This window comes from Schistocerca cancellata, chromosome 1 (assembly GCF_023864275.1).
Source record: "Schistocerca cancellata isolate TAMUIC-IGC-003103 chromosome 1, iqSchCanc2.1, whole genome shotgun sequence".
Taxonomy (NCBI): domain Eukaryota; kingdom Metazoa; phylum Arthropoda; class Insecta; order Orthoptera; family Acrididae; genus Schistocerca; species Schistocerca cancellata.
This window is the reverse complement of record NC_064626.1, coordinates 93,475,395-93,499,615: the sequence shown is the minus strand read 5'-3', so window position 1 is coordinate 93,499,615 and position 24,221 is coordinate 93,475,395. Positions and strand designations below refer to the sequence as shown.

Sequence of the window (24,221 nt, the reverse complement as noted above, 5' to 3'; positions counted from 1 at the left end):
GAAATTTGGCGAACATTTTTCGTTGCTCCTGCAATAGTGTTCTGCATTCTTTCAAATTTGGCATGCTTTCTTCGTCGCTTCTGCAACAGTGTTGTGACCTGCTTTGTGTACCATGGGCCATGAGCACCATCTTTTTAACATATGATCTGCACCTACATAGTCAGACTGAAAAGAGTGGAGACTGTTTCCGATCAGTGTTTCGGAAACAGCATCGTGTTGTGCTATGCAGGATGGACACTACTGGCCATTAAAACTACTAAACCAAGAAGAAATGCAGCTAATAAACGGGTATTCATTGGACAAATATATTATACTAGAACTGACATGTGATTACATTTTCACGCAATTTTGTGCATAGATCCTGAGAAATCAGTACCGAGAACAACCACCTCTGGCCGTAATGACGGCCTTGATACGCCTGGGCATTGAGTCAAACTGAGCTTGGATGGAGTGTACAGGTACAGCTGCCCATGCAACTTCAACACGATAGCACAGTTCGTCAAGAATAGTGACTGGCGTAATGTGACGAGCCAGTTGCTCGGCCACCATTGACCAGACGCTTTCAATTGGTGAGAGATCTGGAGAATGTGCTGGCCAGGGCAGCAGTCGAACATTTTCTGTATCCAGAAAGGCCCGTACAGGACCTGCAACAAGCGGTCGTGCATTATCCTGCTGAAATGTAGGGTTTCGCAGGGATTGAATGGAGGGTAGAGCCACGGGTCGTAACACATCTGAAATGTAACGTCCACTGTTAAAAGTGCCGTCAATGCGAACAAGAGGTGACCGAGACGTGTAACCAATGACACCCCATGCCATCACGCCGGGTGATACGCCAGTATGGCGATAACGAATACAAGCTTCCAATGTACGTTCACCGCGATGTCGCCAAACACGGACGCGACCATCATGAGGCTGTAAACAGAACCTGGATTCATCCGAAAAAATGACGTTTTGCCATTCGTGCACCCAGGTTCGTCGTTGAGTACACCATCGCAGGCGCTCCTGTCTGTGATGCATCGTCAAGGGTAACCGCAGCCATGGTCTCCGAGCTGAAAGTCCATTCTGCTGAAAACGTCGTCGAACTGTTCGTGCAGATGATTGTTGTCTTGAAATCTTCCCTATCTGTTGACTCAGGGATCGAGACGTGGCTGCACGATCCGTTACAGCCATGCGGATAAGACGCCTGTCATCTCGTGTGCTAGTGATACGTGGCCGTTGGGCTCCAGCACGGCGTTCCGTATTACCCTCCTGAACCCACCGATTCCATACTCTGCTAACAGTCATTGGCTCTTGACCAACGCGAGGAGCAATGTCGCGATACGATAAACCGCAATCGCGATAGGCGACCTTTATCAAAGCCGGAAACGTGATGGTACGCATTTCTCCACTTTACACGAGGCATCACAGCAACGTTTCACCAGGCAACGCCGGTCAACTGCTGTGTGTGTATGAGAAATCGGTTGGAAACTTTCCTCATGTCAGCACGTTGTAGGCGTCGCCACCGGCGCCAATCTTGTGTGAATGCTCTGAAAAGCTAATCATTTGCACATCACAGCATCTTCTCCCTGTCGGTTAAATTTCGCATCTGTAGCACGTCATCTTCGTGTTGTAGCAATTTTAATGGCCAGTAGTGTATCTCTGAGAAGTCGTAGATACTATTTCAATTTGAACAAAAAATGGTCTGCACCTACATAGTCACTGGAATGAATGCAGACTGTTCCGATCAATGTTTGGAAAACAGCACCGTGTTGTGCTGCGAAGGATGCAGTTTAGGTGCAGCGAGAGCACTTCGGGAGATACGGCGCGGCGGAGGCGCGTGCGTGCACACGAGGCTAGCAGCGGCCGGACCTCGCGAGCAGCAGGTGACGAAACAGCCAGGCGCGGCCAGACGCACAGTATATAAAGCATGGCGGGCGCGCTCCTCTCCAGATTCGCTCTGACCACCACTCACACCATGTACAAGGTAAGCGCACCACACAGCTGCCGTACGGAGCAGCTGTGGCACCACCACTGGCTCTCCCTAGACCTCGCTTTGGGCTCTGTTGCCTGCTTTGGATGGAAACCTGCGCTACATCTTGTGTCTCGTGGATCGAGCAGCTAACAATTGTGCTTTATGCGTCTCGCGTAATCTACATCTACATCTACATTTATACTCCGCAAGCCACCCAACGGTGTGTGGCGGAGGGCACTTTACGTGCCACTGTCATTACCTCCCTTTCCTGTTCCAGTCGCGTATGGTTCGCGGGAAGAACGAGTGTCTGAAAGCATCCGTGCGCGCTCTAATCTCTCTAATTTTTCATTCGTGATCTCCTCGGGAGGTATAAGTAGGGGGAAGCAATATATTCGATACCTCATCCACAAACGCACCCTCTCGAAACCTGGCGAGCAAGTTACACCGCGATGCAGAGCGCTTCTCTTGCAGAGTCTGCCACTTGAGTTTGTTAAACATCTCCGTAACGCTATCACGGTTACCAAATAACCCTGTGACGAAACGCGCCGCTCTTCTTTGCATCTTCTCTATCTCCTCCGTCAACCCGATCTGGTACGGATCCCACACTGATGAGCAATACTCAATTATAGGTCGAACGAGTGTTTTGTAAGCCACCTCCTTTGTTGATGGACTACATTTTCTAAGGACTCTCCCAATGAATCTCAACCTGGTACCCGCCTTACCAATAATTAATTTTATATGATCATTCCACTTCAAATCGTTCCGCACGCATACTCCCAGATATTTTACAGAAGTAACTGCTACCAATGTTTGTTCTGCTATCATATAATCATACAATAAATGACCCTTCTTTCTATGTATTCGCAATACATTACATTTGTCTATGTTAAGGGTCAGTTGCCACTCCCTGCACCAAGTGCCTATCCGCTGCAGATCTTCCTGCATTTCGCTACAATTTTCTAACGCTGCAACTTCTCTGTATATTACAGCATCATCCGCAAAAAGCCGCATGAAACTTCGGACACTATCTACTAGGTCATTTATATATATTGTGAAAAGCAATGGTGCCATAACACTCCCCTGTGGCACGCCAGAGGTTACTTTAACGTCTGTAGACGTCTCTCCTTTGATAACAACATGCTGTGTTCTGTTTGCTAAAAACTCTTCAATCCAGCCACACAGCTGGTCTGATATTCCGTAGGCTCTTACTTTGTTTATCAGGCGACAGTGCGGAACTGTATCGAACGCCTTCCGGAAGTCAAGGAAAATAGCATCTACCTGGGAGCCTGTATCTAATATTTTCTGGGTCTCATGAACAAATAAAGCGAGTTGGGTCTCACACGATCGCTGTTTCCGGAATCCATGTTGATTCCTACATAGTAGATTCTGGGTTTCCAAAAACGACATGATACTCGAGCAAAAAACATGTTCTAAAATTCTACAACAGATCGACGTGAGAGATATAGGTCTATAGTTTTGCGCATCTGCTCGACGACCCTTCTTGAAGACTGGGACTACCTGTGCTCTTTTCCAATCATTTGGAACCTTCCGTTCCTCTAGAGACTTGCGGTACACGGCTGTTAGAAGGGGGGCAAGTTCTTTCGCGTACTCTGTGTAGAATCGAATTGGTATCCCGTCAGGTCCAGTGGACTTTCCTCTGTAGAGTGATTCCAGTTGTTTCTGGACCAGCGTATTTACAGCAATAGCTCGCACCCATAGAAGTCAAGCGACAAATATCTAAGTGAAAACCCCAATTTCTGTGTCAAGCACTTTACCGAAGTCCACCAACCTGCTGACCATTTTTCCACATGACGTTTTGAGAGAGGGGGGGGGGGATGACGACGGCGACTACAACAGGACGATTCAAACAGTCTAGGAGTGTCCCTAAGATATTCTCCGCCACATGCACCTAATGACAAAGTCATGGGGTACCTCTTAACCTCCTTTTCCCCGGTGTAGTGTAGCCGTTCGATGTGGCACGAACTCAACAAGTCGTTGGAAGTCCCATGCAGAAAAACGAGCCAGGCTGCCTCTATAGCCGTCCATAACTCTGAAGCTGTTGTCGGTGCATGATTTAATGCAACAGCTCACCTCTTGAATACGTCCCCTAAACGGGTGGTCAAAGCATTCGCACGAACTGTCCAGAATGTTCTTCAAACCAGTCATGAACAATTGTGGCCCGGTGACATGGCTCTGAGCACTACGGGACTTAACTGCCGAGGTCATCAGTCCCCTACAACTTGGAACTAATTAAACCAAACTAAGGACATCATACACATCCATGCCCGAGGCAGGATTCGAACCTGCGACCGTAGCAGTCGCGCGGTTCCGGACTGAAGCTCCTAGAACCGCTTGGCCACAACGGCCGGCAGACACTATTTACATATAGTAAAGCTTGGTATGAAATCTTTAGATAGTGTCACAAGATGGCAGTGTGAAGAATATAATGTATTTTGTTCGTTTTGTTTCTCCCCTTTAACAAAATTCTTCCAAACAATACACTATGTTTTCGTGGATGTTATTGGCGACGAACTTCTTACACAAGTATGTTTCTTTCATTTCCTGTTTTTCGCATTACTTACCATTACAATTTTATTTAGAGTCGTCTGAAACCGTTTAACAGCATTGCTTTCATCAACTGCTAAGCTTCTTTCATTTATTGGGACATCTCATATCAGTCACATGTAACTTACTTTGAAACACTGTGTCCTGCATTTGGTCCTAGCTTATTGCCCAATATGTTGTGTCGCTGACGGTACGCAGTTGCTTTCGTGTCCTGATCTTCCACTGTTTTTCTCTAGAGTTTTTTCGTTTCTATTACAAAGTCCACTTTTAATGCGCTTTTTTAGGCTCGTCTAACTTGCGACTGGTTTAATGTGGTCGGCGACGTTTTGCTGTCCTGTGCCAGCCTACTCAGACTAAAACTTACACGCATTGACCTCGATTATTCCATGGATCTACTTTTACACTCTACAGCTCCCTCTAGCACCATGGAAACAGTCTCTGTCCGTGAATCCTGTCAGTATTTTCCCACATATTCGTATTTTAATAGTGATTAGTATGCTGGTCTAACAAAAACGTATCAGATGTACCTCATAATGCCTTATTTTTTCAGTTCAGTTAAGTTTCAGCATTCTTCTGTCTCAAACATTACGAAACATTTCTGTGCTGGTTGATAAAGAAAAATACAAATATCATTCATTTGTTGTGATAACAATCAAACTCATTACGGTTATCAAGATTTTCAAGCAATAAATATCTGTCATCAACCACCTTGTGCGCTGAGTATTCCTTGGAGTATGGAAAGATGTTGTACGAGATGGCATTTCACGAAGAGCAGTAGAGATAGTGTAGCACTTTGACACAGAGTGAGTTTACAAACCCGAAAACTGTAAAAGAGCATCTTTAACGCTGATTTCAGACGAAATAAAAACGATAGCGTACTACAGTGTTGTTCGTAAGTACGTTCGGGATTTCAGGAAACGACTGCGCAGTAATTTCCAGGGATTATAAAAAAAATTACACGTACACTATCTGATGTATCCGGAGACCACCAAAAATATACGTTTTTCATATTACGTGCACTGTGCTGCCACCTTCTGCCGGGTACTCCATATCAGCGACCTCAGTAGTCATTAGACATCGTCAGAGAGCAGACTGGGGCACTCCACGGAACTCAAGGACTTCGAATGTCGTCAGGTGATTGAGTGTCACTTGTATCATACGTCTGTATGTGAGATTTCCACATTCCTAAACACCCCTAGGTCCACTGTTTCCGATGTGATAGTGAAGTGGAAACGTGAAGGGACACGTACAGCACAAAAGCGTGCAGGTTGACCTCGTCTGTTGACTGACAGAGACGACCGATAGTTGAAGAGGGTCGTAATGTGTAATAGGCAGACATCTATTCAGACCATCACACAGGAATTCCAAACTGCATCAGGATCCACTGCAAGTACTATGACAGTTTGGCAGGAGGTAAAAAAAAAAAAACTTGGGTTTCATGGTAGAGCGGCTGGTTATAAGCCACGCCGGTAAATGCCAAACGACTCCTCGCGTGGTGTAAGAAGCGTAAACATTGGAAGACTGAACAGTGGAAAAACGCTGTGTGGAGTGACGAAGCACGGTACACGATATGGCGATCCGATGGCAGGGTGTGGGTATGGCGAATTTCCGGTGAACGTCATCTGCCAGCGTGTGCAGTGTCAACAGTTAAATTCGGAGGCGGTGGTGTTATTTTGTGGTCGACATTTTCATGGAGGGTGCTTGCACCCCTTGTTGTTTCACATGGCACTATCACACCACATGCCTACATTGATGTTTCAAGCACCTTCTTGCTTCGCGCTGTTGAAGAGCAATTCGGCGATGGCGATTGCATCTTTCAACACAATCAAGCACCTGTTCATAATGCACGGCCTGTGGCGAAGTGGTTACACGACAATAACATCTCTGTAATGGCCTGGCCTGCACAGAGTCCTGACCTGAATCCTATAGAACACCTTCGGGATGTTTTGGAACGCCGACATCGCGTCAGGCCTCACCGACCGGCATCGATAGCTCTCCTTAGTGCAGCACTCTGTGGAGAATGGGTTGCCATTCGCCAAGAAATCTTACAGCACTTAATTGAACGTAGGCCTGCGAGAATGGAAGCTGTCATCAGGGCTAAGGTTGGGCCAACACCGTACTGAATTCCAGCATTACCGATGGCGGCCGCCACGAACTTGTTAGTAATTTCAGCCAGGTGTCCGGATGCTTTTGATCACATAGCGTATCAGTGCTTAGAGAAACTCTTCACGTTTCATAATACGCGCCGTGCTTTAGTTGTAGCGCGCATAAGTACGAGTGCCAGAACATGTAGACATATTATCCACTCCATATTGTCGCTTGTGGTTTTTGGGCGCTCAACAGCGATGTTATCACTCCATTATGTCGCATCGAATTACTTCCCGTCTGCAGATATCTATTGAAACGTGTGTGTTTTCTGTATATCTTGTAGTTTTCATGCAGTCGCATTTTGAATCACTGGAGACGTAAACAATCCTGCACCGCTAGGACTGCTTATTTACTTCGACAGTGAACGATGACTGGGATGTTAAAAAGTAAACGCTTGGTTTGCTCCGTGCTCTCTCTCTCTTTCTCTCTCTCTCTCTCTCTCTCTCTCTCTCTCTCAGTCGTGCCCTGAGAAAGGCCGTTGCAATTCGGTCGAAACGTCGGTTTTAGTTTATTATTGTTGTTAGTTTTTAGCAATGACGCGGCATAATACCCAGAAGAATTTTAATCACAATCACTTTACGATTCACAAGTGTAATATACTCCGAAGCTAATGGTTTCCACTTTTTCCGGCTCTTCCAGTTTTGAAGGCATAAGGAAATCCCTACCCGGTATGCTATTGACCTGACATTTAACACATCTGATTTTTACACGGACTGGAACCAAAATGGAGAACAGCACTTGATAAAATATTTTTGAAAAATTAGAAATGCCACCCTACTGCACCGACATTATTCTTATGGTACCTACGCAGGCAGCAACACTGTTGACGGGTTATCACTGTATATCGGTGCTTTAAATTTCCGTAAAGCAATCCGTCGTCCTTCATCCGAAATGGATCTGATTAATTCCATGCAAAGTGGGGTGGTCACGTGACTACGTGCGTATACCAAGTACGAAGCTACCACTGACTGTCCCGTCCCTTACAGCTCGCCGTCTTCGCCGCCGTGCTGGCCGTGGCCCGCGCCGGCTTCCTCGCCGCCCCCGCCGCCGTCTCCTACGCCGCCCCCGCATACGCCGCCCCCGCCTACGCCGCCTACGGCGCCCACGCCGTCGCCCCCGCGGCGATCACCTCCCAGCACTCCAACATCCTGAGGAGCTTCGGCAACCTGGGACAGGTGTCCACCTACTCCAAGACCATCGACACCCCCTACTCCAGCGTCAGCAAGTCTGACGTGCGCGTCAGCAACGACGCCGTCGCCCACGTGGCCGCCCCCGTGGCCTACGCCGCCCCCGCCGTCGTCAAGGCTGCCGCTCCCGTGGCCTACGCCGCCCCCGCCGCCTACGCCGCCCCTGCCGTCGTCAAGGCCGCCGCCCCCGCCGTCGGTCTGCTGGGAGTGGCCTACTCCGCCGCCCCCGCCGTCGCCCACATGACCTACAGCAACGGTCTGGGTCTCGCCTACGCCTGGTAATCTGACCTCACTTCCTGGCATTCTGATGTGTCATGATGTGATGATTCAGAGCACTATATTTATTTGTAATTTATTGTAAAATAAATTATAGCATTCTTGTTTAATGTGTCTCATATTTTGCTGACTAACTGCCCTGTTCCTTTCCTTATACATAGACCTTGACAGCAAACACTATTTCGCTGTTACTTTTCAAGCTCTTATTTCTGAAATGGCTTCAGTCCCAAGCCGGTCACAGAAGTCTTTCGTATTAGCACTTTTTTCGACTCATGGGATGTTTTTCAACGTGAAAAATACCAAGTCACACTACGTTTACCAGTCTACATTAAACTGTGTGTTGCTCGACAATGTCTGAAGAAAGGCGGAGGAACCTTTCATCCAGGAGGACTATGCCGAGAAAGGCACTGTGACCTTGATACCATTCTTCAGGTTGATGATAGGTTTACAACTCTGCCTCAGTGATTGCCTGAGACATGGTGGGCTAATTACCGATCGTGTTGGTGGTTACTGTCGTTAGCAGGAGAACAGATATGATTGTATTTGCACTCGGCGTTATGAGAACATTTCAGATGATGTCTGGAACTGCGACTTTTCGAAAACTGACATTTGAGGCTAGGAAAATAGTGCTAGCCAAATGTCACTCCATACTACCTTGAAATTACACATCGAATAGAGGATGACATCATCATGGCAGATCCACCTGGAGCAGAGTACAGAACTACTCGTGGCAAGTGAATGAGTAGCTGAAAGTGAAATACTATTAGATATTTACGTTACACTCATGTCACTAATAAATCATCTCGTGGCAGCTAACCCTGTCACTGAGCACACTAAATACTGTCGTCATCACATTCATCCGTCTGTTTGTAGGAAGGATACAGAACGAATGGGAATTAAACGCCCTCCACGTTGAGTCATTAGCGATAGCTAAAATCTCAATCGGGCAGGAGTGCAATGTATACTCTTCGACGTATCACACTCTGGTTTCAGAGCATACATGCAGAAACGTAAAAAACAGTTAAGAGACAGGAACAGTAAGAAAGTTTTGGCAACAAATATTAAAAGACAATGGAAGGATTAAAAGAATATTATTGAAAGTGGTTAGTAGACAAATTGCACGCATCATCTAATGTAATTAATGACCTAAGCGTTCCCATTAAGTCAGAGAAACTATGAGAGACTGGTATCAGGATGGTCATGTGATGTACAGGCGTTGATCTTTCGGGTGGAAGTCCAGTGGTTTAGCTAAAGAAGCCATCCATGTCACTCTGTACCAGTTACAGAGGCAGCTGAAGGAACTGCCATTCTGCCACGTACCACAGCAGTCTACATCTACATCTAGAGTCCTCAAGGCATCTTAAGGTGTGTGGCAGGGGTACTTTGTGTACTACTGTCGCATAACTGTTTCCTGATGCAGTAGCGAATGATTTGTGGGAGGAACGATAGTCGATAAACTTCCGTGTGAACTCCAATCTCTCTTATTTTATCTTTATGGTTTCATCGTGAGATGCTCTGGAAAGGAAGCAGTATATTAACTGAAGTGAAAGTGTAACTAAAGGCGCTGCTTTACTCTGGATCTTCCCTGTGTCTTCTATCACTCTTATCTTGCACGTATCGCAGACTTACAAGCAGTGTTCAAGTATTGGTCGAACGAGGGGTTTGGAATCTGAAAAATCAAGAAGTAGCTATGTGTATCAGGCCATATCGAGCGTGGTGGCGACAGTGTACTTATTTAGAAAAGGACAGCGGTTGACATCCCCGTCAGATGATTCTTATTTTGGTTTTCACCTATTTCTCTATATTTTTCCAATACGTGCTTGTGCTCACTGTCTAATTATATCGCCGTCGACGGAATTTTAAGCTCTAAGTTTCCTTCTTTGGTTTTTCACCATGCGCCATTCAGTCCATGCTACCACGCTTGCTGCTAAATCGCTTGATCATGCTAAGAGAAAAGGACGGGGTTTTAAAGTGTTTGACAAGCTTCAGTCAGTTATAGCAACTACCCAGCCATGTCGCTTCATTTTTAGTAACAGTGCCAAATAATTTTACACGCCACTGGATAGGTCACTGACCCATGTCAAATGTTTCTCCTTCTGTCGTGAATGAATCCATTAGAGAATGTTGATACTCTTGTAGAGAGTTCGACATAAAACATTTTAACTCGGTCTCTAGTTTGTTGTGACAAAACGCATTCACTACTACATTTCTGTCACATTCTTTGTCTTACAGAAGGTGAACAGTACAGTTTCATATTGTGGGATAACCAACAAAATAGCACTTACCGAATATGTAGTAAGTTATTTCCATATCTGACAAGCTACTCTCACATCTGACGACCTGGTCATAGCTTTGTTTGACTTCCAGGAGAGGATTATGGAAATGCTGACAAATATGACAGACGCTATAAATAGACGCCAACTATACCGTAATGTTGTGCTTGCTATTATTTTCAAGAACCAGTAGCAAATGAGAAATCTAAGAATATATTACAGCCCCCCACCCCCGTATCGCTCTCGTAGGAAACTCAGCGCGACAGAGGCGTACATGCACACATTCTTCCCGCTCTCTGTATGAGAACAGACGGGAAGAGACACTACCATGTGGTTCAATGGAAGGTATATTCTACCATGAATCAGATTTTCAGACTGAGCGAGGTGGCGCGGTGATTAACACACTGGACTCGCATTCGGAAGGACGACGGTACAAATTCGCGTCCGGCGTCCAGATATACGCTTTCCGTGATTTCCCTAAATCGCTCCAGGCAAATTCCGGGATCGTACCTTTGAAACGGCACGACCAATTTCCTTCCCCATCCTTGACACAATCCAAGCCTGTGCTCCACGTCTAATGACTCGATGACAACGGGACAGGACTCAATCTTCTTTCGTTCCTTCTTCCTACGTTTTCAGATTACAGGTGCAGAAATGGAAGACAAATAATTATATAAGCTGAAGAAATGAATAAAAATTTGTGCTATGGTCAGGACTTGAACCCCATTTACCTCTGTGTTACGCAGATGCGCTAGCTATTTTATTTATTTTTTTATTTTTTTTGCATATTTAGTTTTCTATTTATATATAAATAAGGAAAGAAAATTACCTCTTCCACTTCAGGCGTTGGCCCCTGTCACCCATACTACCCCCAAAAACCTATCTAGCCTAAAAACAAAAACAAAGCTAGTGCCACCGCCACTTTCATCCTAAAGCTAAATAGGACGGCCGTTCGCCACCACTTCAGGTTCCGCCAACGAAACAAAAATTAAATATGCCTCTGAACTTTTTATAAAAAAAATAACACAAGGAGAAAGGAAAGGGTATAATACTTTATTATATTTTATTTGTTGTTCAAAAAATGGCTCTGAGCACTATGGGACTCAACTGCTGTGGTCATAAGTCCCCTAGAACTTAGAACTACTTAAACCTAACTAACCTAAGGACAGCACACAACACCCAGCCGTCACGAGGCAGAGAAAATCCCTGACCCCGCCGGGAATCGAACCCGGGAACCCGGGCGTGGGAAGCGAGAACCCTACCGCACGACCACGAGATGCGGGCATTTGTTGTTCATTTTGTTCTTAGTTTGTTCTTGTGTATTTATTTGGATTCGAAAGCAGGTATCCTGCCCACTTCTTTTTTAATCTTTTTTTTTATTTATATAGGTATCAATGTGCGAACAGTCATAGTTAATCAAGCCTGGAAAACTAAAATAGAATGAAGACAAGGCTTCCCAGCGACTGCGCCCACTGATAAAAATTGTTCAATATATGCCCGTTTGCAGTTCGATCAATTAGACCACAGTAGAAGGATAGGTAACACAGCCGCACTGACAATCCTAATCCAGTGGCCTCCCTAACACAAACATTTTAAATCGCCTAGTAAGCACGAGACCTGGGTTCAAGTCCCGGCCATGGCACAAATTTTAATTCATTCCTTCAGCTTCTATCATTATCGTAGATAAATTCGGGACTCCTGCATCTCACGGAAAAATTAATTACACAGAGAAATGATAGCAAAAGTGAGAAATTTTTCACAACCAATGTGATAAAGACGATAGATGAACTAAAAGACGACTATTTAAAGTGGCAGTCAAACAAATTCCAGGACAGCTCTGAGAGTTACTGGTGCAAAATAAAACATATAATCAGCTGACACAGGGTACCGAACCTAGCTTAATTGGAGGTCTAAGGAAAAATCTCATGTAAATTTAAACAGGAACGTGTGATAAAAGTAATAACAGGAAGCCACTGTGACGGTCCACCTATATTGGCCTCCCATATGGCTTTTTTATTTCCTCCACTAAGTTACAAAGCTAGGACAATCCAGTTACAAAGCCACAGAATTAAGTTACATGTGCCGGTTAATTTCTGTACTAGACCTACAGATAAATGTTTTAGTAAAACATGCAGCAATTAGTCGCTGGAGAATCCAGTACCTGGCCGTAGCAGCATATCGTACACTGGTTGCAGATCAAGTACACCCCTTCGTGGCAATCATTTTTCCCGATGGCAATGGCAATTTTGAACAAAATAATGCGCCATACCACAAGACCAGCTGCCCCCCGCCCCCCGGCTCGCCACATCTGAAACCGATCGAACGCATCTGGGATGTTATTGAACGTCGCGTCAGAGTTCATTGACCCCTTGCCCGGAGTTTACAGGAAGTAGCTGACTTGTGTGTGCAGATGTGATGCTAATTCCCTCCAGCGACCTAAGAGGCCTCACTGCCTCCATGCGACGACGCGTCGCTGCTATTATCCATGCCAAAGGTGGACACACGGATTGTTAGGTAAGTGGCCACAATTTTCTGGCTGTTCAGTGTATTTTACAATAATTATCAACTGATTTATTAACCATTACGAAAGATAATTAAAATATTTACGCCAACAGGTCGTGCTTGCTCAAAATTGCAATTTAAACCTTCAAACAATTCAAAATATGTAACCCTGAGGGAATTACAAATTCCGTTTAACAATAACGAACATGGCACTTGTGATGCCCCATTGGCGTGTCCTGTCGCTACTATGTTACCAACACTTGTGAGCAACACAAACACTCGGTGACAGGGAATGCAGACTACACTAGAGATGTCATAGCTTATCAGTACCTACAAATTACTATTCCCTCTCCTTTACTTAACATACACAAAAATTAATGATTTTATAGACATCCAATAACCTCAAATCGAATTAAAAAGAACAAGAGCGATCGGTATGCTTAGATTATTATAACTAGCAAGGGAAGTAATATCAGTCCCTGTCGACAGCTAATAAATTCAAGCGCTACACGGTGCAATGGTTTTATAGATTTGAAGTTACTGTACGAGTGTACTAATATCCTTCGTATATTTAATGAATGCCTGAAAATCAAAATGTTTTCTTCTTCCTGTCATACACTTGGCATCTACATACGAATTCAAATCATTATTTTAAAAATAACTATACGTTCACCCATAAGTTAACTTTATCGCCTCTCTTTGTCAGTCAAGATTTGGAAACGAATCAGTGGTATTATTCCAGTCAGATATAACTTGTTCTATATCAGATTTCTGCAAGATAATTTTATTTAGTAAATTATAACATAAATTTATACTTCGTACATAAAAGGAAATCGTTTCTTTTATGTGATTATATTCAGCATAAATCTTACTTCGTAATTCCTTTTCGCGTACTATCGGAATTAAATAATTCTTTGTATACTTCAACGTCTGTAACATAGAAAGTGGATTCTCCACTCCGTTAAATAAGTTTTATGATTACCTTACGGGTTTTAAGAGGAAATAAAAAATATATATATTTTCATTTTATTTCTATTGGTGATCACATGCAAAACATACTTTGTAGTAAATACCAGAAATAATAGTTTCAGTACTTTTATTCCGCTACTGGAACGTAATATTCTTTTCATTTCCGATTTCTTGCATACACTCGCTCCCTTCGAATACCACAGTGTCCTACAATATAAAATATTCTTGGCCTTTTTTAAAAATACACAATGCAGAAAAATTCATCCACTTCAGGCGTTCACGTCACACTATTCGTAGATAAGGCAATAAAAACTGCTTCTATGTTGGGCTCAGTATTACTCACTTCCTATATTATCTCGAACTTTCTGGGAAACCTTAACAGTAACATCCATTTTATCATAAAAATACGAATGAGCCTATTTCAGCATTCAAAAAATAAATAAATAAATAAATAAATGGTTCAAATGGCTCTGAGCACTATGGGACTTAACTGCTGAGGTCATCAGTCCCCTAGAACTTAGAACTACTTAAACCTAAGTAACCTAAGGACATCACAAGCATCCATACCCGAGGCAGGATTCGAACCTGCGACCGTTGCGGTCGCGCGGTACCAGACTGTAGCGCCTAGAACCGCTCGACCACCCCAGCCGGCTTCATCATTCAAAATAGCACATATAACATTACGCTGAAAAAAAAAGAAAACACTAAATGTTCTCATGAGACACGGTGTTGCCTATGAAACAGCTACAGATTTGGATAACGATCGATACAAATACCGATACAACAGATTTTCCTTAAACGTATCTCCAAACGCACTTCGTGATCAACTAATGATCACTATTGACATAACTTACAGGAATGCAGCTGAGTAACTCCGCCGAAAACAGCCGATATTTCGGCGGTTGACCACCCTGTCATTTTCAAGGCAAAACTGCAGCAACTAAGGGCAGTCCAAGAGAATTTAAAACATCGGTTTGCAAGGCAATTCCGGAAAGATAACACACACACGCACCCATATACACTGTTAACACTAGCACTCCGTCTTCAGGCCACAAGTGGCCCACCGGGACCATCCGGCCGCCGTGTCATCCTCAGCTGAGGATGCGGATGGGCGTGTGGTCAGCACACCACTCTCCCGGTGGTTATGATGGTTTTCTTTGACCGGAGCTGGTACTATTCGGTCGAGTAGCTCCTCAATTGGCATCATGAGGCTGAGTGCACCCCGAAAAATGGCAACAGCACATGGCTGCCCGGATGGTCACTCATCCAAGTGCCGGCCACGCCCGACAGCGCTGAACTTCGGTGATCTGACGGGAACCGGTGCATGCACTGCGGCAAGGCCGTTGCCCTGTAAACGCTAACACTACCAAAAAACCACAGATGACCGACGTCAGAAGTTACCGATAGTTAAAATTACTGAACTACGGGTGAGGTAGCATTAACTCTGTTCCTCTGTTTCTTTGAGAAAGGAGAGGCCAGGATTCAACGCAGCATTTAAGAAAATACCTCCACTTCTATTTTCAAGGTTACTTTCTGATTTAGCCTCAGCTGTCCATTTAATATTGCTGTCCCAATAGCTGGATATGCACGCCAGAATTTCCGTGTTGTTACGCTCCATAGAATGATCGGTGCCAAGACAATGTTCTGCAATATCCGATTTGCTCGACTGTTATAAACGTGTGTGACACTGTTGCTCAGTGCAACTGTCCTCCACAGTTCTGATGGTCTGACCAATATATGGCATGCCAAACCTGCCAGAAATACGGCAGACACTCGCCTTACGCGAACCAAGATCGTCCTTAACGAAACCTAAAAGGATCCTAATATTAGGCGGACGTCGAAAAACACATTTACATTATATTTCTGCAAAACACTACCAGTCTGCGTAAGGCAGAAAGGCTGTAGACCTTTTCCCAAATCAGTATTATCATCACTCATCCGGGCACGGTTGGTCAATAGCGCAACGCATGTCTGATCTGTCTTTCACTATAACCATTCTGACGGAAGGTGACCGCAAGATGGAGTAACTCAGCTGATATGCTCTCAGGGCCTGAAATGACTCGGGCCCTGTGAACCAAGGTACGGAGTGCCTTTTCACGCTGAGCCTCTAGATATAAGTCAGTGTGAGTAGGCTTCCTCTAAACATGTCCCAACGCACCACCAACCTTCTTCCTGACCAGCACATCAGCGACGAGAAGACAGCCATCCTTTCCCGCCTCCATCACGAAACGACTGATCGGGTGGATTCATTTCGTGTGTTCTAAAAACTCGTTCAAATTCTCAATGTCATGAGGCCAAGCAATGATGTAATCTTTAAGTGTATAGCGCCGCCACGAAACTATAGGAGCTGAAGCGGGAATATTCCACGGTGTCCCGAAGAAATTCCACAGTTCTTCACACGGAACTGCCCGAGAAAAAAAAAAAAAAAGGTATTGCATTACTTGTTGAATGGCCCTCGTATATGAACATAGCTGACTATAAAAATGAGCGTGGAGTGGAAATGTGCGTTGTAAGTTACTAGAATCTGCACTCCAATTTAAATATCGGTAGTTTCAATTGGAAGGTTGTATATGTACGAGGGCAATTCAATAAGTAATGCAACACTTTTTTTTCTGAAACAGGGGTCGTTTTATTCAGCATTGAAATACACCAGGTTATTCCCCAATCTTTTAGCTACACAACACTATTTTTCAACGTAATCTCCATTCAATGCTACGGCCTTACGCCACCTTGAAATGAGGGCCTGTATGCCTGCACGGTACCATTCCACTGGTCGATGTCGGAGCCAACGTCGTACTGCATCAATAACTTCTTCATCATCCGCGTAGTGCCTCCCACGGATTGCGTCCTTCATTGGGCCAAACATATGGAAATCCGACGGCGCGAGATCGGGGCTGTAGGGTGCATGAGGAAGAACAGTCCACTGAAGTTTTGTGAGCTCCTCTCGGGTGCGAAGACTTGTGTGAGGTCTTGCGTTGTCATGAAGAAGGAGAAGTTCGTTCAGATTTTTGTGCCTACGAACACGCTGAAGTCGTTTCTTCAATTTCTGAAGAGTAGCACAATACACTTCAGAGTTGATCGTTTGACCATGGGGAAGGACATCGAACAGAATAACCCCTTCAGCGTCCCAGAAGACTGTAACCATGACTTTACCGGCTGAGGGTATGGCTTTAAACTTTTTCTTGGTAGGGGAGTGGGTGTGGCGCCACTCCATTGATTGCCGTTTTGTTTCAGGTTCGAAGTGATGAACCCATGTTTCATCGCCTGTAACAATCTTTGACAAGAAATTGTCACCCTCAGCCACATGACGAGCAAGCAATTCCGCACAGATGGTTCTCCTTAGCTCTTTATGGTGTTTGGTTAGACAACGAGGGACCCAGCGGGAACAAACCTTTGAATATCCCAACTGGTGAACAATTGTGACAGCACTACCAACAGAGATGTCAAGTTGAGCACTGAGTTGTTTGATGGTGATCCGTCGATCATCTCGAACGAGTGTGTTCGCACGCTCCGCCACTGCAGGAGTCACAGCTGTGCACGGCCGGCCCGCACGCGGGAGATCAGTCTTGCTTGACCTTGCGGCGAAGATGACACACGCTTTGCCCAACGACTCACCGTGCTTTTGTCCACTGCCAGATCACCGTAGACATTCTGCAAGCGCCTATGAATATCTGAGATGCCCTGGTTTTCCGCCAAAAGAAACTCGATCACTGCCCGTTGTTTGCAACGCACATCCGTTACAGACGCCATTTTAACAGCTCCGTACAGCGCTGCCACCTGTCGGAAGTCAATGAAACTATACGAGACGAAGCGGGAATGTTTGAAAATATTCCACAACAAATTTCCGGTTTTTTCAACCAAAATTGACCGAGAAAAAAAAATGTGTTGCATTACTTATTGAACTGCCCTCGTACATTGACAGTATGCTAGAAAGCCGAGAACAGGAGAGACTAGCGATCACGGCTTCGGTTTGTTAGATACCAGTGTCTCAGCGTGTATTGGGTCTAGTTTAGGGGCAGTAAGTGCTCGGGGCGGTGCTGGGAGGTGGGGCGCGGCAGAGGCACGTGCGTGCCCACGAGGTTAGCCGCGGCCGGACCTTGCGACGGCAGGTGACGAAACAGCCAGGCGCGGCCAGACGTATATAAACGCATGGCGGGCGCGCTCCTCTCCAGATTCGCTCTGACCACCACTCACACCATGTACAAGGTAAGAGCGCCGTAGCACCACCAATGGGCCCTTGCCGCACCTCCTATTGGGCTCTGCTGCTTGCTTCAACGGCTACTTTGTTTGAGAAAGCTGCGCTGCTTCTTGTGTCTCGTGGACCGAGCAGCTGATACTTGCGCTTTGCGCTCTTTTCGAAGCATTCCGCCTGATGACTTTGGACCAGTGCATTTACAACAGGAGGCCGTCACTCTACCGAAGCCATTCAATCGACGCATGAGTGAAATACATAAGTTTGGTGACACGTACGCCACCAAAGTGGACCACTCCGCTAAAAAACTGTCTCTTTTCTCACGTAAGATTATGGGATTTGCTGTAGGCCACTTGCTATGAAGAGGTATACTTGCATGGAACATCTCACGCTACACATCGACTGAAGAGACACGTCGTGAAACCATCCAGCGCGTTTCTATCATTTATTTTTGCCAACAATTCACTTACTATACTGTACTATCCTCCTCATCTCAGAGTAGACATTTATCGTCCTCAGTGACTGGTATTTCAATCTCTGTCTTCCCGTACGGTTTTCACGCTCCAGGTCCCTCGACTACCATGAAAGTCTGTCCTAATATCTTAGCACATGTCACATCATCCTGTCTCTTCTTTTGTCAGTGTTTTCCATACACTTCTTTCCTCCCCACTTATCTGTTAGTCCACCTTATTTTCAATATCCTTCTATAGTACCACATCTGAAACGATTCTATAATCTGCTTTTGTGGTTTCCCTCCAGTCACTTTCATACAATCCTGTGGCCGAGACGTACATTCTCAGAAAAATCTTCCTCAAATGAAATCCGGCGTTTGATACTACTAGACTTCTTGTGGCTATAAATGCTCTCTTTGTCTGCACTAGTGTGCTTTTTATGTCTTCATTTCGACCGTCGTACGTTCTTTTTTTTTTACTTCGAAGATACCAGGACTCCGTCACTTTCGTGGTCCCCAGCTTTGATCTTAAGTTTATCGCTGATCTCATTTCTGCTACTCATCGTCTTTCTTCTGTTTACTTTCAATCCATAATCCGTGCTCAGTAGATCACTGGATTATATCCTTGGAATCGTATCTCCTCCTCTTAAAATTACATCTCTTGCAGTAACTAAAACTATTTGTTGAATACATCCATTTGCCGTTCTACTTCGGGACGAGGCTTATACTAGGCCCAGACGATGAATCTCTATTTTAACTGAAACTTTATTAATGAAGAATGAAATTTTATGACAAATACAAAAATACGAGGGCTGTTCAGAAAGTAAGCTCCGATTGATCGCGAAATGGGAACCACAGTGAAAATTAGAAATGCTTTATTTTTAACAGTTAGCTGCACCATCCAGCTACTTCTCTACGTAGTTGCCGTTCTAAGACATTTGTCGTAGCGTTGTACCATCTTTCCAATACCCTCATCATAAAAGACAGCCGCCAGTGCTTTCCGCCAATTCTCTACGCTGGCCTACAGCTCGTTTTCTGTGCCAAAATGTTGTCTTCATAGCCAGCGGTTCATGTGAGCAGAAATGAAACGCAGGGGGAGTCAATTACGGGCTGTATTGTGAGTAGTCAAACATTTCCAATTGAAAACGATGCAGGAGCATCTTCATTGCCCCTTCAGAATGCGGCTGAGAATATTGCCTTGTAGAAGAAACTGCACGACAGTTATGTAATGTTGGCTGTATAGCTTCAGGCGAAATTTCTCACCAGGTCCTCGTACTTGGCGGGAGACACTATTCTCTAGACAACTTTACGCGATCACTGTGAGCTCAGAAATGAGAGGAGTGACGTGATGCTATCTAGGGTCATACTAGAGACACTGCCCAACACATCTGTGCAAAGCTTTATCGGATTATCATAGTCGTTTCCATTTCGCGATCAATCGGAGCTTACTTTCTGAACAGCCCTCGTACATCCTAGTACTGTGTGCCACACTTCAACTTTGAAATTAACAGAGTAGAAAGAAGATGAAATTACGTCCCAGCCATAGTGGCCCACACAGAAGTGTCACGTTGTCCTCTTTGTTTATTGTGCTTTTCGAAAGGCATTACTTGCGCAAGTGATATACTTTATATCTTACTTTCATAACCCGTACAACAATTAGTAAATGTAAATTACATTCTATAATTCCTCCTCGCTTTCATTGAGGATAGCAGTGTCATCAGCGCATATCATCTTTGATATTCTTTCACAATAAATTTTAAATGCTCTCCTGAACCTATCTTTTATTTTCGTTGTTGTTTCTTCGATGTACAGCTGGAAACGTAAGAAAGAAAGAGCGCATCCCTGTCTCAGTCGAGCACTTTGTCCTTCGTCTTCCATTCCTATACTTCCTACTTGGTTCTAACATACATGTTACCCATCTATCATATAGCTTACATCTATTTCAGTATTTCCATTGTTTCCCATAGTCAGCTCAGGCACATGGTGATACACTTCCTTGCATACGGACATAACCATTCGTTTTCTCACTGATCTCCATTTCAGTTCAAATCCTGTCTCTAGCGGTTTCCTTTGTTGACTACTCCCTGATATTATGACATTCTTGTCTATACAATTTACTGTAAAAATGGAAATGTCGTGTGGCTAGGGCCTCCCGTCGGGTAGACCGTTCGCCTGGTGCAGGTCTTTCGATTTGACGCCACTTCGGCGACCTGCGCGTCGATGGGGATGAAATGATGATGATTAGGACAACACAACACCCAGTCCCTGAGCGGAGAAAATCTCCGACCCAGCCGGGAATCGAACCCAGGCCCTTAGGATTGACAGTCTGTCACGCTGACTATTCAGCTACCGGGGCGGACACGATTTACTGTGAAACAGTCCTATAAGCTAATTTCTTCCCCGGCTAAGTTCGTTTCGATACTTGCTTCCCTTCATTTGACTTGTCAGTTTTACAGATTACATTATCCTCATCCTCATCTCATAGGATAGCAGAGTGGATTTCTATATTGAAATACTGCAGTTGCCATTGCGAGAATGCCATTATCATCATTTTGTTATGAAGACAAAGCTACATTTATGCTTCCACATTTCATAAAATGACAGGCGCGCTCATGCCACGCAAATTAAAGAACAGAGACTATATCTCAATGTATGAGTATAAATCCAAGATACGGCATGAATATCGGTCGCGAAAGTGGGTGTTCACACTGATAAATAGAAATTAAGAAGGCAAGTGGAGGACAGGTCTTTTCCTTCCTTCCTGCATAAATTTACAGAAATCATTCGATGAGCCATTCTAATTAAAATATGGAATACTTTACATCCAGTATGATTGTCCTGGTCTATGTTTTAACAATAACGATTGTCGATACATTTCATGAATTTCATTTTGTCTTTTGGCGTTAGGTATTGTATATATGAGTCACACGACTGGCTGCGTATTTATCTGTGCACAGTGTCGGTTTCTCTCCATTTACATCATACTTATCGGAAAGATATTCGCGGCTACTGAGTGGTACTAAAATTATGCATTAGCTTTCACAGTCTCAGTCGCAGAGTGTTTATGGTAATGCGCTCGTTTAATAAGACTATCTTCACATGTACGTAGCTGCATATGCAAGACATAGCGATTTTGCTGACAATCCACAATACCATTTTAAACAGTAATACTTATTCCTATGTCCACATCTTCCTGGCCATGTGTATCCATTATTATGGCTCTTACTTTTCAGATTTTATTTTTTCTTTGCCTATTTTCTAGTTTGTTTATGTTCTGCGAAGATGCGGGTTGTGACTAATTTGGGCACAATAGGAAAATGGAAAGAGGCGTGCCTGGGCGCCAATATTTACAAAAAAATAAAACGATGGAAAATACGAATTCATTCCGTTATTGCGATGATAATGGATTCATTACAGTATATAAACGTATTAAGGCAATAAAAATCTTAAGAAAATTTATGTATGTTTATTTTTCAGTCTCAGTTGCACTTTTTTTCAATATGTCAAGTTTCAATCTCTCTGGCTCATCTTCAGATTTGCATAGTTGCGTCAGCAATCTGTCGTGTCTGTATCGGAACTACTACATCAGAATAAATACCTTTGGCCATCCATCTTACCTGATGAAGCGTAGAACTGCATTAGGTGGTGCTTTGACAAGACCAAAATAGCTACTGTGACACCCTGCCGCATAGTTAATTCGAACACTCAAAAACCGTGAAAGGAAACTATTAATGAAAGTATTGTACTTAATAGGACTACCATGTTCAGTCAGAAATAAACGCCTGGGATGGTGCGATTTAGAACGTAAGGGGGTACGGCTCGGCTCGCTTTCTCCCCCCTCTGCCTGTCTCGCGGTCACCGACATGTCACATCAAGCAACCATTCTGTTAGTTCATTCATATAAAATTCATAACGTAATCAGCTTGCCTACATTACGCAGTAAACCAATTTGTCACGCAGAGGTAATATTTTGCGAAATTAATGGTTATCCCTTTACTTGTATTTTCTTGTGTCCAGAGAAGCCTTTTCTCTTTATTCTATTGATCCGAAATTCACACAGCTTCTTGTGACGTGGAATGGCACCAAACCAAGTTAGACAAGAGCCACCTCAATGTGCATACATTTAGGTAAATTTAAAGCACCGGTCTGCAGTGTTGATCAAGTTACAATTCTGCTGACTGTTTTGTGTATCTGGCCAAACGGTGATTGTTCTGTCCCATACAGCTCGCCGTCTTCGCCGCCGTGCTGGCCGTGGCCCGCGCTGGCTACCTGGCCGCCCCCGCCGCCGTCTCCTACGCCGCCCCCGCATACGCCGCCCCCGCCTACGCCGCCCCCGCCTACGCCGCCTACGGCGCCCACGCCGTCGCCCCCGCGGCCATCACCTCCCAGCACTCCAACATCCTGAGGAGCTTCGGCAACCTGGGACAGGTGTCCACCTACTCCAAGACCATCGACACGCCCTACTCCAGCGTCAGCAAGTCTGACGTGCGCGTCAGCAACGACGCCGTCGCCCACGTGGCCGCCCCCGTGGCCTACGCCGCCCCCGCCGTCGTTAAGGCTGCCGCCCCCGTGGCCTACGCCGCCCCAGCCGCCTACGCCGCCCCTGCCGTCGTCAAGGCCGCCGCCCCCGCCGTCGGTCTGCTGGGAGTCGCCTACTCCGCCGCCCCCGCCGTCGCCCACATGACCTACAGCAACGGTCTGGGTCTCGCCTACGCCTGGTAATCTGACCTCACCTCCTGGCATTCCGATGTGTCATGATGTGATGATTCAGAGCACTATATTTATTTGTAATTTATTGTAAAATAAATTATAGCATTTTTAAATCGTGTCTTGTTCTTTTCCAACATCCTCTTCCATTTCTAACACATACGCCATAACAGTAGCCACTGATTGCGAGGAACTTCATAATCCCTTATTTTAGTTGTTATGTGGCCTTTAACAATTTCATTATTAACTGGTTATCAAACATTAATACAAGTTAAAAAGTATCTGGGAAAAATTAAAGTTCACGAGAAAGTAAGCGAAGTAGAAGAAACGGACACTTTAAGTGCCAGAAGTCCAGAGTTAGCCATAGCATGCAATCAATGTGCTCTACACACCATATACCGTGGTAACACAGAAAAAAACAGAAAAAGAAAGAAAGGAGTGTAGCGCACAGTCCACGACCAGCCCACAAGCCTGATTCCAGGTAGAGTGCAGCCTTCCTTTGCCACGCCACTAGAAGGGGGAAGGTAGTCGGTCCCAGCAGCCTTTTACCCAGGATTACTCCGGTACTCGTTTCATAGCAGACTGTGTGAACCTATGCCTTTCCTGGATACACTGGAATGAGGAAAGATCCCTGCTCCTACCCAGGATCGAACCTGGGACTTCCATGGCCATAGCATAGCCCTCTAACCGCTAGACCACTATGGAGGCTGCATTAGCACAAATATCCAAAGGAAATGTTTCCGATCCTGCCATCTGTTGTCGAGCACTGCTAATCAAGTCCAGAGTGCAACGGAGCTGTGCAGTGACCTGCTCGGAGTCCAGCGGCAGTGGCGATAGGATAACGGTGGGTTAGCGTAGCTGCTGATCATCATCTTGATGTGGCTGTGTGAAGAGAAAATTCCATCTGTTATGTGGCTGTTATATCGCTGCCTTCTTGTAAGGGTCAGTCAAGTGAAAAAGAGACAAATGGAACTGATAAGTTGAAAAATGGTTCAAATGG

The 24,221-nt window shown here is 44.9% G+C and overlaps 1 protein-coding gene and 1 pseudogene across 2 annotated transcripts; one reads left to right on the top strand and one right to left on the bottom strand.

The window, feature by feature from the left end:
- The first annotated feature begins 1,946 nt into the window (after positions 1-1,946).
- Positions 1,947-23,279, top strand: LOC126166111 (cuticle protein 67-like). Of its 2 annotated transcripts, none has more exons than XM_049920378.1 (2): positions 1,947-1,963; positions 22,739-23,279. In XM_049920378.1, exons 1-2 carry the CDS (start codon positions 1,955-1,957, stop codon positions 23,234-23,236), a joined length of 507 nt encoding a protein of 168 aa, XP_049776335.1. In that variant the 5' UTR covers positions 1,947-1,954; the 3' UTR covers positions 23,237-23,279. The 2 variants fall into 2 exon arrangements, with proteins under 2 accessions (XP_049776335.1, XP_049776332.1); XM_049920375.1 differs by lacking the exon at positions 1,947-1,963 and adding an exon at positions 18,061-18,077.
- LOC126095323 (5S ribosomal RNA) lies at positions 15,102-15,219 on the bottom strand (annotated as a pseudogene).
- Positions 23,280-24,221: the final 942 nt, after the last annotated feature.